The sequence below is a fragment of the Pogoniulus pusillus genome, chromosome 1 (genome assembly GCF_015220805.1).
Source record: "Pogoniulus pusillus isolate bPogPus1 chromosome 1, bPogPus1.pri, whole genome shotgun sequence".
Classification (NCBI taxonomy): domain Eukaryota; kingdom Metazoa; phylum Chordata; class Aves; order Piciformes; family Lybiidae; genus Pogoniulus; species Pogoniulus pusillus.
The window spans coordinates 29,366,234-29,383,942 of NC_087264.1; the positions used below are offsets into that span (position 1 = coordinate 29,366,234).

General features: G+C 39.8%; 1 protein-coding gene across 1 annotated transcript; it reads left to right on the forward strand.

Annotated features, from left to right (window-relative positions):
• The first annotated feature begins 7,488 nt into the window (after positions 1–7,488).
• On the forward strand, positions 7,489–14,519 carry LOC135177011 (photoreceptor outer segment membrane glycoprotein 2). Its single transcript, XM_064146621.1, has 3 exons — positions 7,489–8,069; positions 12,543–12,789; positions 14,253–14,519. The coding sequence occupies exons 1-3, from the start codon at positions 7,489–7,491 to the stop codon at positions 14,517–14,519; spliced, it is 1,095 nt and encodes a 364-aa protein (XP_064002691.1).
• Positions 14,520–17,709: the final 3,190 nt, after the last annotated feature.

Genomic DNA, 17,709 nt, shown 5'->3' on the forward strand with positions numbered 1-17,709 from the left:
GATGTACAGACTGGGCTCTTTTCAATTAATAGCACCACTGCCTCTTACATTTGATTTTTATATTCCCTTTGTCAGCTCTGCATCTCCATAAAAATGTCAAGTGTTTTGATTTAACTTAGTTATCTTCATCTAATTAAAACAACAATACTCATCTAGACACTGCTCTGCTTCCTTCCTGCAAGTTCAAAAGTGTAACTGGGAGATGAATATTCTGCAAAGACAACAGTTGCTTCTATTTGCCTAATAACGTACATCTCTCACTATCTACCACGTGGTTCACAACTCCACAAATGCCAAAAAATAAACCAGATGGTCTGGAGTCCCTCTTTCATGGCCTCTCCCCATTAACACACATCAGTTAGAATCTCTTGCTGGATATGGGCTCTCTCTCTGAACCACTGATATGTTAAAGGAAACTCAGGCAGAATCTGTTTTTGTCAAACTCACTGAGTACCTCCAGTTTTAGTTCATTGGTCAAAAATCTCTTATCGTTAGTTATTGTTTGCATTAAATAGAAGATGAAGTGGAAAGGCATCCAAATATCCAAATAAAATGTTCACTTATGGTAAATAGTAGTAAAATCAGATTTTGCAGCACGTGTCATCCCAACTAGCTGTTTAGTTAGGCTAATTCATAATACTCCTGCCCTTGCTTGTAGACTTGTATATGAATGACACTAAATAGTAAGTCATTGGCCAAACATTTATTAAATTTACCTTTCTCAGATCCAAAGCCACAGCTCAGCAATCTCCACTGTTAGCAGGAAAGCGTGTGTTTTCTTCCTGCACCACTGGGTGATAGATGACAGCTCCACACATACAGCCACTTCTGCTGCATTACCGAATGCTACTCTGTCCTTACAGTCTTGGTGTCCAGGCTTCCCAGCAGGTCTGTAAGAAAGTCCATTGTGGTTAGAGATTGCCAAAAGACAAAACTAACTTCTGGATAATTTAACTTTTAATACTAAGTTTGGAGCTGAAACCATTTCCCAGTGAGAGACAGAACAGGAGAACAGAGAACTTTGATCTCTAATTCCATTAAGATTGGATCTAAGATATTTCGTACATTGATGCATTCCTGAGCTTCCACTAGCTGTGTGATCTCTAATCTCTCTAACACAAATAAAAGGAAACTTCTTACTTTGCACTATAGAAAGAATCTTACATACAGCAGCACTGCCATCTTCTGCTTGTTTGCTTTCATGCATGCAAGTGCTAGTATGTTGCAACCAACTAGTAGATATCAGAAGTACTATTTCCACAGATGTGAGGATTATTCACATGTGAACTTTTTCTGGGCACAAGAAAGAACTTAAGACATTTGTCCAGAATTCCTGTTACATTCCAGCCAGAACAACGGCTCAAAAACCCCATGCAAATGCACACATTGGTGTACTCGTGCTGTCCACAAGGAACGTGTTATACCTGTTGAATGTGCTCTGTGTAGAGTTGATCTGCATGCAAATGTACTTGGCTAACAGATCTAACATATTCCTTGTGGTCTCTGTAAGTGAAACCAAAGTGTGAAAGATCCACATGCACAGGACTAATTCAATGCAGTTGGGGTATATTTGACCACATGCAAGCATTGGTGTGGTCCATATGCAGTAGGTCCAACAGGTCCCAGATGTGTTGCATATGCTCTTGATCTGAAGTCTCCAGCTGTGCCTGTATATCAGCACATAAGCAAGATAGAAAGCTGGAGGCTCTTCTTCAGATATTTTCTCTAAAAAGGTAGTGTAAATTATTTTCTTCTGAACTAATGCTGCTGGCAAAAGGCTGACTGAGCCTGTGTGGCTCCAGGGACCTCCCACACAAGAAAGTGGCTCTGTAGAAGTCTGCTGCATAGTATTAGATGATGCACTATTGGATGGAGGTCTCAGCATAAACACAGCATAAACCTGGCTTTGAGTTTGATTGTATTAGAAAAACTGAAAAGGGAGATAATTTCACTGTATAACTTTATCCTGTTGGGACATAGTGTTGAGGTTTTTCTCCCTGTGGAGGCATGGAGTAATGCTGACAGTTATTAGTCACCTTCTTCTGTGCAGCAATGTATGAAATGACTTCTGGCAAGTGTGCAAGTCTTAATTGTTTTTCCTTCTTACACTATTGCGGTTAGATATTCCTATCTCTGCTTTACACAGGACCTTGGTAGACTGAGCTGCATTGATAACTGATGTTTCACCTTCCTCTGTAACACCGATGCTTGCAGAGAGATGTCTATGAAAGCATGAGGCCAGAAACAAGGTGACCCCAGTTAGAATCACAGTGGCATCATGGTACTGGCTCATTGTTCATTAGCTGGGAGAAGACGGTTTACGCTTCCAAGAGTATTCACATGCATTACAATCCCCAGGTAGAGTCCCTTGCAGTTGATAATGTGTGCTCACTGAACTTTCTCTGCTGTGCTAATGTATTGTGGGCCATATAGACCAAACCTGGTCCTGCTTAGTGATTCTAACATCACCACTAACTTGATCAAGCATTGCTACAGACTCAGCTTGTTGCCTCTTCTGTTGCCAGTTAATCCAGCCATGTCCCTGCCACAGATCGCTCCATGCTGGAATCAGAAATGTCAGAGGACAAGATAATTTTGCTTATAGCTTGGGATAAAGCTTTTAAGAATCTAGGATATAGGTTTCTACTAGATTGTTCTTGAACCTGGAAAACTTCCCAAGCCAAGATCTACTGTGAGTCATACAGGATCATCCAAGTGCTCTTGGTTATTTAACTCCTTTCTTGGACACAGTCACAGTCAATACATAGAGGACAGAAAAGTTCATCCAAAGCAACAAAATACAAAATGATAGGTAAGGCACATAATACTGAATGTAAGTGATGGTTGCCTAAGATAGCTTTTCCCTTCCCCAAAAAAACAAAAAGCACATAGTTTCATTATTCCCATTCTTGTGTGTCTTGGGACCATAGTTATTGTTAAGAACAAATTAATAACTAATTAAGTCATTATCAAATATTGAAGAACAATCTCTACTGCTTACTGGTCCAAACGTATGGGGAGTTGAAAGGTTAAAAAAGCTACCATAAATCCACTTTGTTGGCAAGATCTCAGTTCACACACTGTTGCCTGTTTTGCAGGACTTAACCTGGTGGCATAAGAACCTTGAAATAAATCTCTTAACTACGATTAGAAGTGAAGAAGAGATTAGCATGAGCAGCAGAGCTGAAGTTCTTTTTTCCATCTTCATTGGTGAGCCAGTGTAAAGACAGAAGAACTACAGAGACATCAAGAAATCAGTATTCCAGTCTGCCTCAGGATGTCTGATCCAGGTATTTTCTCCCCTGGACTCAGCAAGTTACCAGTTTCAAGACTTTGTTCAGTCCTTTGAAGCAGGTTAGTGGTTTCTTTTACAGTAAGTCAGAGATAGGAATGTGTATTTAACAGATCTGTGGCAGATTTTAGTGAAACTGGCAAGAAAAGATGTGGTTTGTTTATGACAAAATTGCAAGCCAAGTTTCCTTGGACAATTTGCATTTAAGTAAATTTTATAAACACATAAATAGCTGTGCTATGTCTTGTTCTGTGGAGTTAGGGGAATTTGACAGCAAAGGAACAGGTAGGTGGCACCTTGGAAGGAAAAAGCTAGTCTATGCTAGTGGAAGCTGTGTTTGAAGTGCTAGACAAGGAAAGCTTGAGAACAGTATTGATAATATGGGAGAGATTTCTGTATTTGCTGGGCTCCTTCTGTTGAAATAAATATTTCTGCCTCTATAGAATAAAATCCATCTTTCTCTGCTATAGCTGGGAAAAAAACAAGCATACACATATAGGCACTTTAAGACTGAAGTGGTTCATGCACAATGGTGAGGTGTGTTTCTGAGAACTCTGGTAGACATGTTAGTTCCCCTTCACTATCAGGAGTGATTGTAGTTTTACAGTAGCCCACTGCAAATATAACTTAGGATAAAAACATATCTATATATATTACAGAGAAAGAAAATGATACTTTTAGCTCATAAGTGCACTTCAGTTCTTTCAACTGGAAGAACTTTCTACATGGTGCTCAAAAAATGGTACTATGTGGCAGTATGCATATTGTAATACATCTTAGACTGATACATATAGTCAATACTTCATTGAACAGTGAGGGGAAGAATAATGTCATTGTCTTCCCATTATCTAAACCAAATTCACTAAACAGCATAGAAATAAATGACCTCAAGAGAGACATCCATGTAGAAACTGGAAACACAGGAACAGGGTTATAAGTCATCCTTCTGTCCCAGACTTCATGTACTCCAGGTTTCACAAAGAGCACAGTTGTCCCAGAGACCCTTTGCACAACCCCAGGTATATCAGTGACAGCAAAGGTGCCAAAAACCAGTCATTCCCCCTCTTTCCTCTGACAGTATGACTGGTATGAAAGAGTAGCTCTTATACCACTGGAGGACTGTGGTGTAGGTGCCTCTAATAGATGTATGTGAATGTTACATGCAATCTGGTTTTGTAACAACACTGAAACCATATGAGAATTACTGAAGGCAAGGGTGTGCCAAGAGAGTTGCTCTTCCACATACCTTTTTCATTTTTCTAACTTTAGACATCTGGAAATGAGGAAGGCAGCTAGATCTCTTCCAACCTGGTTGATTCTATGGATACAATAATCAATATAGCTAAACGAGATTGGCCGTATCATTGCTTATGAAATCCAGCTTAACATTTCTTCATGGCTACAATACGGCAGAAAGTTTCAAACTTACATCTTCCAGAACAATACCTCTTGAGCAGATAAATTTTATGTAAAGGTAGAACTTTTTACAACTCTTGTTCAAATGTTAAAGCAAAAGATGTTTGGCAAGTAGGGGATTCTAAGTGCTACTGTAACTGTAAGTGCCTAACAATTTAGAGGCATTTTGCAAATATATACAAGTATGTCACAGAGATGAGTCATTACTCATGCTGGCCACTGAACATCAGCTGCATATCAACAGCTAGGAAGATTCTCTCTGTTGTGAACTCTGAGACTTGAGTATTGGGGGCAAATAAACCTATTTGCAGTAGCCGTCTATAGCTATTTGAGTTCAAGTCATGAACTGCTTAACTGCTGAAGCAATCAAAGATACTGTCTCCAGGCTTAGCAGGCAGCCTGTCAGCTGAACTTGTATGAAGGCTTAACTCTGTGCCAGCCAAGTGTGATCCTTTTAAATGAGGTCTGAAGGGCAGCACAGAAGAATGGGATGAAGAAGTGTTGTCATTTTATAAATTACTGTTGTCTGGACTTGCCTGTACTGAAGCATCCATCAGTAATTAGTATTTCATGATAACTGATATGATTATTACAGTACCATCACAGTCAGTGTTATTCTACCATAATTGATAATCAGCCTTAACAAACATTCAAATTAGGGTCCTATTTCTAAAGTCAGAGCACTGCTGATCTCCACACCTTTGGAAGCAAGGCTGGCAAGGGAAAACACTGTGCATTTCACACACATTTCAGGGTATGGTACAAAAGACAGACACGAATGGTTCTGAGAGGAATTAATGTCCTCTGAAAATGCAGGAGTAAGTAAATGCCACATGAACAACTTACATCTTGTAGACATTAGAAGGCTTTACTGTTCAAATGCATAAAGATATTTAACCATGACCTAACCTGAATGGAACAACCTATTCCCTGTCTGTACTGCAACAGCACCAGTTTCATCCAACAAATGCAGATAAAGTCACTGGGATACCACTACCTTTTAAAACTCTACTCTACAACAATCTGCTTACCCAGTATTAAGCTTCATTGCAGTGTGGATCCTTGTAATGAAGGGGTAAATTAATTAATGTGAGACTATATTTTCCAGAATTAATATTACTAATTTTTATATTCAGGAGTCTTGTCCCCCCCAACTACTAATTTTTAATAATAACCTGTTCTTCACATGGTCATGGAAACATTATACAAAGGGCTAACTAGATCTAGAAATAACTAGCAAATATATAAACATTCATTGAACAGATCTGAAACTCAGGGTCAGGGAGGGAGCCTGTCTGAATGTATTTTATGCCTATCATTGTGATTTATGGTGAGAAAAGTAAAAGAGTCACAAATTACTGAACACTAGTAGTTTCCTGTAATTTTTGAAATGGTTCACCTTCGAAAAAAGTATTGTGGTGTTCCTTGGGCTTCTTCTGTCTTATTCAGTCAGGAGAATGTAAGCCGCTCCAATGGGTGGTGAAGAAGTCAAGGTTACTGCAGAAAGTGCAACCAGGAATGAAGTTTAGGATTCTGATGGGAATATGGGGGACCTAGACAGAAAAGCAGTTGACAAGGTGGTAAGAGAAATGGAATAAGGTGTGATTGTCAGTTCTCAAGACAAAGGGAGAGAACAAACATGTTTAGCTGCAGGAACAGCAAGCAGCAAAGGAACAGCAATTCCCTAAGGATTAAATAGGCCTCATTTAAAGCCTCATATTATTTTAAACCCCATTTTTTAATTTTAAAAAAGCAGAAAGAAAAGGGAGTAAATCAGGTAGAGAAAGAAATACAGCATCTTAAATTGCTGATTTTATTCTTGGGGTGTGGAGATGTTCTGCCTTCTCTTTTGTAGGATGATACATTACTTCATATAAAAATGGTAGTGCTTCCATGCCACATCAAGCAAAGGAGGATGTTGTTCACCAGCAATAAATATATTCCAGTCACAGCACTTAAAAGTTAACAACATCTTCTAGAAAACCACTACAGATATTGATAATTTAACTCTCTGTGGAACGCTTTGTGTCTGTTAACAACCACAGTCAACACCACCTGCACTTTTAGCCAGGGTGATCATATCTTTGCAGTAAAAGAAGAGGAACAAACCTGCTTTTCGCTAGCAAAATCATGTGTTACTGATTAGATATTATGTAATCAATTAAATGACTAAAAATACTCAGAGGAAACTGTGTTTCTGGTGCTACTTTCATGGAAGGAAAGCTTATGTTCTTGTGCTGTGTATATCTGCTTGTTTGCTCTGCTTCTTCAATTTTTGACTACGTATCTGACTACGACACAGTAATCTAAGAATAATAAATCCCTAGAGTCACCAAGAAAGGAAAGGCAACAAGCAGATGGGAAAGGAATCATAAGTCTTCTGGAGAGAAACACAGCAGACCAGCTGTCTTCTAGACTTCAGAAGACCAGCACAGAAAATTGCTCTTGATAAAAGCCCTCATTCACTGGTTCTGCTGTTGACTTGTTTTTAATTGTTCCAGACAGTCTTTACTTTCTTTTTTTTTTTTTAATCTTTTTTTTTTTAAAGTGATTTACATTGTAGGAAATTTAAAGAATACATTTTACTGGGGGACTCCCCTGGCAGGAGTGTGTGAGGCTGTACAGAAGTTTTCTGTAGTCTCTATAAATACCCAGTCAAACAGACAGTAATCTCTCTCTCTTTCTTCTTCAGATCTCTACTGCCTGCCTTGGGTACATGCTCCTAATCAGCTTACAAGCTTTTCTTGACCCACGCTTCTTTACCTAACGCTGATTTGACTATGGCTGTCCTCAAAGTAAAATTCACCAAAACTAAGAGGGACAAACTGGCCCAGATCTTATGGATCCTCAACTGGGTTTCTGTAGTGAGCGGGGTCGTTCTCTTCGGTCTTGGTCTCTTTCTGAAAATAGAGATCAAGAAGCGCAATGAAGTGATGGCAAAAGGAGATATTAACTCTGTCCCCAACATGCTGATCTCTGTAGGGGTCATAGCATGTATCATCAACTTCCTGGGTGGCAAAATCTGCTATGACTGCTCAGACGCCAACAAGTTCTCTCGATGGAAACTAGTTATGCTCCCATACATCGTATGTACATTCTGCTTTACCTTCTCCATACTGGTGGGTGCTCTCATGTGTTATACCATGAGGAATGAGCTGGAAGAGTCTCTCTATCTAGGACTGAGGGATGCTATTAAGTTCTATAAGGACACAGACATACCTGGACGATGTTTCTTAAAGAAAACGGTGGATATGTTACAAATTGGATTCCGATGCTGTGGAAACAATGGCTTTAGGGACTGGTTTGAGATTCAGTGGGTATCTGCTCGCTATCTGAATATGGCTTCCAAGGAAGTTGTGGAGTAAGTATTTAGTAGTCATAGCGAAAAATACTAGGAGAAAAACCTGTTCATGAAGGCAAAGCAGTTACCAGTTTTTACTGAACTTTTGTCTCTTAATCAAAAAAATGCACAGTGATCACGTTACTTGCAAAAGATGCTAACTACATGGACAAAGTTTGCCTTTTGATACCTTTTTAGGGATAGTCATGGAAAAAAAGATGTATCTTTCATTTTTTCACTGTGGTGAATTAACTACCTCAATCTCAATTATAGTCAGCCAATAATAGTATAACCCTTTTTTGTCTCCATCAACACATTGCACAGTCAATCCTAAACACTGAAAGATCTTTCTCCTTCAAAATATTAGACTTTAAGAACTCAGGTTCAAATCTGTATGTGATGAAACTCTAACGATGCTTAGTGGATAAAAAAGGAGGAGAAAAACACCTGAAATTTGCCCAGTTTTTTTGATTGGTGCTTCACATGGTGTAGCAATTGTTAAATTAGGTGCTCCAAAAGAAAATTCTGGTAATTATTACAAGACAATAGAAAAGGCAACAACAACAAAAAGTTTAAGTAGACAATCCATTATGTTATAATTCTCCTACAACTGAAAAGAAGTCTTCACTGCCAAGAGCACAGTAGCTGTGTATTCCTGGGACAGAAAAACATGTAAGTTGACTGGCATTTATCAATTGTTTGCTCAAAAATCAGTAACAGAGAAGCCAAAGGAAGGAAGGCCAAAAATCTTATTTTCACAGAATTTTCAGCTTGAAACTGCCATCTAGCAAAGCATATCTACAGAGCTGCAAATATACCAGAGAATAAGACCTAAGTGAATATAGATATGAAAGTGTCAGCTTGAGTAAGGCAGGTGGATGTGGAAATAAAGCAAGTTGTAGAACAATGTGTTCTCAAAGGAAAAAGCAACAGTGACGCAAAGCAGACTGACCCAAAAGGTATTTCAAATCTTGGTTATACACTGACATGTTTGCATGACAACAAAGGTGGTCCACAGGAACTCAGGAGTAGTATCTTATTGTGAAGACAAGAGTAAAATATACTGCTTTTTATCTCTGAGACACATGCAGAAACAGTAATGCTTTACCCACGGTCCCAGCAGAATTCTGTTTCTTCTGCTTCTTTCTGCTCTGCCCTGCCATTGTTTTGAAAATACACTGTCAGTTAATTTTTGCCCCATGGTGGCAGAATATGCCAGTGAATGTGTGTAAAGGAAGTCATTATACTGCAACATTTCTTTTACTGTATATAAATTGGATAATTTCACCTTGATTGCTAGAACCCAACTTAGTGCTGTATAACCAAATCATTCTGTGATTTCAAAAAACTTGGTAGTGAAACATTTGATGTGAAATTGTTGGAAGCAAAGTTCAGCTGGTAATGCTCAGAAAGGATGGAGAAGAAACCAAATATGGTTTCATATTGTACTCTCTGTCAGTTACTACTTGGTAGACTAAGAGGCAAAGCAGGTGAGAACTGACATACTGTCAAATTCAGATGGAACCTTTGCAAAACTGAATTTTTCACTTTCCTTCATAATCCTCTTCCCTCCCTTCTCTTCTATATCTCCATTGCCCACACCACAATGTGACAAGAAATGGAGAGCAACAATAGGAGCATTAGGAGAATGAGGCAGGTTACAGAGGTACAAGCCTATCATCTCTTTACAGTCTCAGATGCATGCTTTGCTTTACATTACCAAAGCAACTTTGAATTGCAAGAACAAATAACAGCAAACGTCTCACTGCCCAGTTACTGAAGTTTTCCCTTCTAACTCTCTGCCCTGGTGAAGCCACGTCTGGAGTACTGTGTCCAGTTCTGGGCCCCCCAGTTCAAAAGGGACATGGAACTGCTTGAGAGTGTCCAGCACAGAGCCACAAAGATGATTAAGGCAATGAAGCATCTCTCTTACAAGGAGAGCCTGAGGGAGGTGGGGCTCTTTAGCTTGGAGAAGAGGAGACTGAGAGGTTACCTCATCAATGTTTATCAATATGTAAAGGATGAGTACCAGGAGGATGGAGCCAGGCTCTGCTTGATAATGTCTGATGACAGGACAAGGGGCAATGGTTGGAAGCTGAGGCATAGGAAGTTTCATTTAAACATGAAGACGATTTTTTTCACTGTGAGGTTGACAAAACACTGGAGGCTGCCCAGGGGAGGGGTGGTGTCTTCCTCTCTGGATTTATTCAAGGCCTGCCTGGACACATTCTTGTGTGATCTGGTATAGGTGGTCCTGCTCTGGCAGGAGGGTTGGACTGGATGAGCTTTTGAGATCCCTTCCAGCCCCTGACATTCTGTGATTCTATGAACAGTACCAAGATACATCATTCTTTAATTTGCTACCAGTAAAGAAAACAATGGCAAAGGGACACAACCCAAGTCTGGAAACTACTGTTGGCAGTAGAAAGAAAAATCCTCTTTATAGCATGTGGTGAGAAATTTAAAGTAAAGTGATGCTTGGGATCAAAAGAAAAGCTTAAAACCCAGTTTAAGACATATTTTAACCATTTTAGGTGCTGTATTATATTGGGTCATGTCACTGAAATATACAGGGCTTTTTCCTGGCCCAAGGAAAAATTTCCCTTTTACAGTCTGCCAGCCTTCCTCTCCTCCCTCTGTGAGGTTTCTTTCTTATCCCATGTTTGAGCTTTTAATTTGTATCTCTATGTTGTGCCTTCTCTTTTTTGGTCATGGTGAGTGGCTTTCTGTGCCCATTATACTGCTTGCACACTTAAGTCTCATTTCAGTGGATTATTTGGGTATTTTTGCACTGGACTTGTTCTGTTGCCATTTACCAGGAATACAGTGGTCAACAAATGAAGAGCTAGACTTCAAAATGGAGAAGAATTCATACCTAACTCACTCCTAGGCAGGAATTAACAAAGGCGCTTCCTCACTTACTTAAGACCTTTGAGGAAGATACTATTGACAGAATGTTAAATAAAAGCACATAATCCACCACCATCCTCCCCCCGCAAAAAACAACAACAAAAAAACCCACAAAAAAAAACCCAAACAACCCCAAACCACAAAGAAAGAGGTTGTGTTTATCAGGCCCACAGCAACAAAACAAAGGCTGTTATTCTGCCATGCCAGCACAGTCACAAACACTGAAATTCAAGCAGCTTACATCTCTTTTGAAGGATATATTTAGTCACAAAATGCTAGAACACTGGACTGCAGAGCTTCTGCTTGTTTGTTCACCTGAAGAGCTTCTTGTGATAACTTCCTTCCCTTTAGATAATCTGTAGTGAAACAGGAAAATAGGATTTGTAATAAATGAAGATAAGTTTTGGGAAATATTAAAAATTCTATTATTGGAAAATGGTGAAAGCTGGATGTGTAAGAAAATTGTCTTCCATGTCTTCTGGCTCCCTTACAAGGCCAAAGGGCATGGGCTTCACTAGAACAATTCTCACCTGTGGGGCTGTCTCAGGAAACAAACCTTTTTGCAATAAGCATGACAACAGATCTATACTTAGAGGCTACTTTCTCAAAGTGAGACAGCATCTCTCATCTTACATACCCTCCTGTTTCTGGAAAATCTATTTTTCTGAAGTGCCTGCTTGGAAACAGAAGTCACAAGGATGCACTGGCTAAATGCAGGAAATAACAGGAAACTGAACATCAAAGATTCATGTAACTGTCTTAGAAACTCTTGATTAATCTGAGACTGTATTCTTTTTTCATCCTATGACTTTTTTTTCTCCCTCCTATTTCTTCATCTTTCTTCTTTACCTACCTATTTTTCTTCTGAAAGGAAGTAATTTTTGGCAAGAAATACAATCAGTTTCAAAGGTTACAGTAAGTACAGTTAGAAGAAGTAGAAACTCTTTTGTGAATGAATCTCAAAATGTGCCAAACCAGCCACTGCACATGAGTACAATGATGAAACACCAGCGGAGAGTTTCCAGTGACTCCTGTGGCACGCAAAATTGTCCTTGTACTAAGTTCTCTTTTAAGGAATGCTTGTGTTGAAAATCGGTTCAGAAGTTGTGAAATGCAGGATTTCTAGGGTCATAATTCCATTAGAGATCCACCAAAACATACAAGTTCAGAAACTATCTTTAGTACTTCCAGAGAAAAGATACCTTAAAAGGCACACCTCCACAAACACTGAATCCACACCTTGAACATGCAATAGCAAGCACAACCTAAGATACTGTGCTGGTACCACACTTAATAGAGCAAGTCAGAAATTAATTTTTCCTACACTAAACAACTTTTCAAGTTGAAAAGCTATTCCCATTTTACTTTTGTTACACTGAGGAGGCCTACATCACATCAAACATGCATTATAGCCTTTTCATGAAAATCACAACTTTTCAAGTTGAAAAGCTACTCCCATTTCACTTTTGTTACACTGAGGAGGCCTACATCACATCAAACAGGCATTATAGCCTTTTCATGAAAATCACACTCTCTGCTGCTGATAGCAGACTGGTGACACCTAACCTTTCTGTCCCGCTGCAGCCGTCTGAAGAGCAATGTCGATGGGAAGTTTCTGGTGGATGGAGTGCCCTTCAGCTGCTGCAACCCAAGCTCCCCACGACCCTGTATCCAGTACCAGCTGACAAACAACAGCGCTCACTACAACTATGACTTTCTGACAGAGGAGCTCAATATCTGGATGAAGGGGTGCAGAGAGGCCCTGCTGGATTACTACACAGCTATTATGCGATCCATCGGTATTGCAGCACTGCTTATTTGGTTGTTTGAGGTAAGTCTGAGAAAAGTGGTCTGTGTCAGAATAACCAGTTTTCCTGCTCTCCAGCAGGGCCTCAGTATCTAATATAAAGTCCACAAGCACTTAAGAATGTTGCAGGGCTTCCTTTAGCACAGACAATTTCTTGAAGTCCCCAGAGCAGAAGCAAATCTCATTAAAGATGAGAACTATTAGAAACGATGTACAGAATTCCATATATTTACAGAGACTTTTCAACAGACTATGGCATATTTCCTTGTGTAAAGCATTTATGAGATCAGATACAGGATGATACATGCAGTGACACCACTGCAAAGAAATTGGGTGAGTAGGTCTGAGGCTTGTTTTAAGTCAGTTTTAACAAAGAATACACAACATGTGAGCAAGCCTTTGGCTGAGTTTGTTAATTTCATTTACAGTAAAGATTAAGCTTAAGTATGAATACCTCAAAGCTGCCTTTTTTACATTATTATTGCTTCCCCATATAGATAGGACTTGCACAAAAGTTACACCTTTTAGGTTGGACTGCTTAGTAGGCAATATAATAAGCACATCACAGGCAAGCACACACACCTGCAAAGCCACAGTTTTTACTTCGGTTGTCAGTGGAGAAAGTTGTCTGGATGTTGTCACCTCAAGGTACAGGACCCTCCAATGGCATAGACTAAAACACAGTTCTCTTCCTTTCAGAATAAATGTTAGTTTTTGCATTATTGTCCTACTGCATAATTACCAGCACTGTAGTTAAAGGAGTTCACAACAGTCCTTAAGCACTGCTAGATAGGCTGGTGGTGCCAGAAACAGCAGCCCTTTGGCAGCACATGAAAAACATGTGAGCTGTCTCTCTGTACACCCTCAAAAATTGATAAGCTGGGCATGTTGATCTCCATTCCAACAGAACTATCCAAGTGAGGCCTCCTCCTATGCTTATACTTCTGCTTCCTTCTTCTACTATAGAATGACAGAATCATTGAGGTTGGAAAAGACCTCTAAAATCAATCAAGTCCAACCGTCGGCTATCGGCCATCCGTCTTCATCTTAATACATGTAGGACACACATGGCTTACATATGAATGATTAAACTCCTTGGAGGAAATGTCAATTTAATCTCAGTCAGTGCAAAACAAAATCCACAATTATTTTTTTTTGATGACTGATGGTTCCATTAATTGATCATCCATTCTACATCAATTAGTTGTACTCTCTAAGACTGCAGTGTTTCCATGTAATTCTAGGTATTTATGTGCTAATAACATGGAAGTGGAATGCTGCCTGAAGCATGGAAAGAGAATCAATCTTTCATTGCTGTTTTTCTTTCTGAAAAATGTAATTCAATGGGGGAAAGTGGTTACATATGTTGCTGGGATAAAGAATATGTCTGCCTTAGTCAATATTCATTACTAGGCATGTAATCTGACTTAGTGGTAGGACTGAGGCTGTAATTTAAACCCTGTTTAACTCTTAACTGTTTCTCACAGCTCTCTGTACTCATTGGCGTGCGGTACCTACAAACAGCAATGAAAAATGTCCTTCTGCTAGGGGATTTGGAGGGTGAATCAGATGGTTGGTTACTAGAAAACAGCTTTGTGGAAACTGCCAAATACAACATCAACATCATTAAGAACCTCGGCAAAGCCAACCAGATATCCACTGTCTCAGGCATGAATGACCCCAACATTGATGTCCAAAACACAAACTGTGGCAAAAATAATATTACAACAAAATCCATTCCAGCAAGTAGCTAGGTAAGACATCACAGGTGTAGCTTTGAAATATTACAGTTTTGCAGTTACCAATTTTTTTTGCTGATGGGGAAAAAAAAAGAAGAAAACTAGTAAGACGACTGAAGAAAGCACAGACTGGTGACAGCTCCAAAAACACTAATAACTTCTTTGGCTGGCTGTATTCTTATTCTCTCTCATGAAATCCATTATTTTCAACACTGCCAAAACAAGCTTCTGGAATCTCTCTCACTTTCTCTCCATTGTTTGTTAACTTTTATCATAATCTGAATATATATCAGAATAATCATCATGCACAAGCAAATGTTCCAGGTATGATGGGTCTGCATCTACTAAACATACAGGTTGGTCTGCTACCCACCATGAATATCTGTCATCACTGTCATCTATAGAAATCTTGAGCAGCAGGGCAATCCCAAAATAAACTGCACAAGATAAAAGGATTCTTGAAGAGACTAAAACTGTGAAATGAAAACTCTGTTAGTCCAAATTAGGACAGGTGAAATTTTAGTTCACTTACACTAAGCTGCAGCCCTTCTAAAAGAGTCTTGTTAGATGAAACTAAGTTGAGGGTAATGAATGTTAAGGTAATATATTTAACTTCTTCCCCCCCACTCCAAAACAGTCTGAAGTATCTCTTCTTTTTAACCCACTCTATGATGCAGCAAAAGTCATCTGCCACACCTCCCTGAAGTGAATGGCTACTGCTGAAAAGAGTTCACTGCTCAAGTAACTGACACCACACGGCTGGGATAGAACAATTTTAAAAACATGCAGAGGCTTCCCATAAAACAAATACTGATGATCTTAGGTACTTAAAAGCCCCTATTTTCAAAAGTACTTACCTAGATCCAGAGGCTGGAAAATAGGGATTATCCAGAAACAATGAAGGCAAAGACAGACTGACAGATCTCCCACTGCATTCCTAGTGAAGTGCACAGGAACTTAGTCAATGCATGGAGTGAAAGCTGCCTACACCCAAGACACTCTTAGTTACAGGATACCCTACAACCATAAAAATCACCATGAATAAGCAGCAGGAAAAAGGTTCCAAAACAGAAGTGAGGATAAAGAATCTCAGAATCAACCAGGTTGGAAGAGACCTCCAAGATCATCCAGTTCAACCTATCACTCAGCCCTGTCCAATCAACTAGACCATGGTACTAAGTGCCTCAGCCTGGCTTTTCTTGAACACCTCCAAGGACAGAGACTCCATCACCACCCTGGGCAGCCCATTCCAATGGCAAATCATTCTCTCTGTGAAGAACTTCCTCCTAACATCCAGCCTATACCTCCCTCTGCACAACTTGAGACCATGTCCCCTTGTTCTGTTGCTGGTTGCCTGGCAGAAGAGACCAACCCCCACCTGGCTACAGCCTCCCTTCAGGTAGTTGTAGACAGCAATGAGGTCACCCCAAGCCTCCTCTTCTCCAGGCTAAACGACCCCAGCTCCCTCAGCCTTTCCTCACAGGGCTGTGCTCCAGGCCTCTTGCCCTTTTCTGCACACATTCCAGTATCTCAACATCTCATTTGAATTGAGTGACCCAGAACTAAATGTGTGGCCTGACCAGTGCTGAGTAAAGGGGAAGAATAAGCTCCCTTGTCCTACTGGCCACACTGTTCCTCATACATGCCAGGATGCCATTGGCTCTCGTGACCACCTGGGCACACTGCTGGCTCATGTTCAGCTACTATCTGCCAGTAGCCCCATGTCCCTTTCTGCCTGGCTGCTCTCCAGCCACTCTGTCCCCAGCCTGTAGCGCTACTTGGGGTTGTGGCCAAAGTGTATAACTCTGCACTTGGCCTTATTAAATCTCATCCCAATGGCCTCTGCCCACCCATCCAACCTATCAACGTCACTCTGCTCTGCAGGGCTCTCCTACCCTCCAGCAGATTGACACCTGCTCCTAATAAAACATTTTATTTTTACTGTTGTGAGCAATACATTGTTTGAATGTAACTTCAGAGAGTTTGTCTGTCTTTTGTGTATAATCAAGTTAAATCACTGGAATATACAAAGCAGAGCTATTCTTGCTTTTGAAATTATGTGAAAGTAATGGTAAATATTCCTTTACCTGTCTAAACAATGTTGTTTCCTGTAACACTAGTGTCAGGAATTACTACGTTGTAAGAATATATTGTAAATAAATTATGTGATGTAAATATCTGAATGGTAATTCAAGCAGGCTTTATGCATGACCATAATTTCAAACACAATTGCTTCCCTGCTTAGAATTTTAGGCCTCTACTACTTATGTTACAAATAAAAACAGAGAGAAAAAGTTTGTCTGCAAGAGTAGCCTGTAGAAGATGTTTTGGGGAATGCACGTAAGAGGCAAAAACATTCAGAGAACAGTTCTTTCCCTGACAAAGCCTCCAGTCTTCCTCCAGGGATCAGCTGTTAGGGACTTGGTAAGACCAGGATTATTTGTATCACTGTTTCAATATAACTCAGAGGGTATTTTTTTCTAAGAATTTGCATTGTTGTTTTTTTTTTAAACCCATTCATGCTTTTCATGTCCAAAACACAGCAATACAGTTCAGACTTTAAGTGTCTCAGTATTCAAGTCTGCACTGTTTGGAAGAAGAGATTTGTCTTGGCTTGTTTACACCCTGACAACTTATTTGGGTATCTTCTATTTCTTTCTTTAAGATGTAGCTGATGGTCATGTGCACTACTAAAATCCTCTGTATTAGTCTCTCTTGGCCCTATCTTTCCATGATGAAGAAACTGCTATTTAATCTTTACTTCTATGGAAATTGCTTGAGAAATTTCATCACTATTCTCTTCTTTAGAAATTATTTTTAAATGAACAACACTGTAGAGCTGAAGGCATCATAATAAACAGGGCATCTGTTCTTCTCCTAAGAACTGCAACTGACTACTTGTTTCTGAACATTAAGACATTAACACAAATACTAACAAAAATCTCTGATGTGAATGTATCTGGAGGAGCAGATCCACAGCAGCTCAACAGGAGGCAGGAGCGTGTCCTAACAACCAAGAGGACAAACCTCATCCCAAGGTGCAACTCACATAGCACAACCAGTCAGTCAGAAGGGGTATGATTATCTCTGTATTCAGGCTATCACTTGAGTGCTGGGTGCAGTTCTGGATCCCACATTTAAAGGTTGTGAAAGTCCCTGAATGTGTCCAGGAGAACAAATCTGGGGAAAGGGCTGGAAGGATTTT

Coding starts and splice junctions, on each gene's coding strand:
- LOC135177011 (XM_064146621.1), top strand. CDS start 7,489: ATGGCTGTCCTCAAAGTAAAATTCACCAAAACTAAGAGGGACAAACTG. Junction 8,070..12,542: donor GCTTCCAAGGAAGTTGTGGA/GTAAGTATTTAG, acceptor GTCCCGCTGCAG/CCGTCTGAAGAGCAATGTCG. Junction 12,790..14,252: donor TGCTTATTTGGTTGTTTGAG/GTAAGTCTGAGA, acceptor TGTTTCTCACAG/CTCTCTGTACTCATTGGCGT.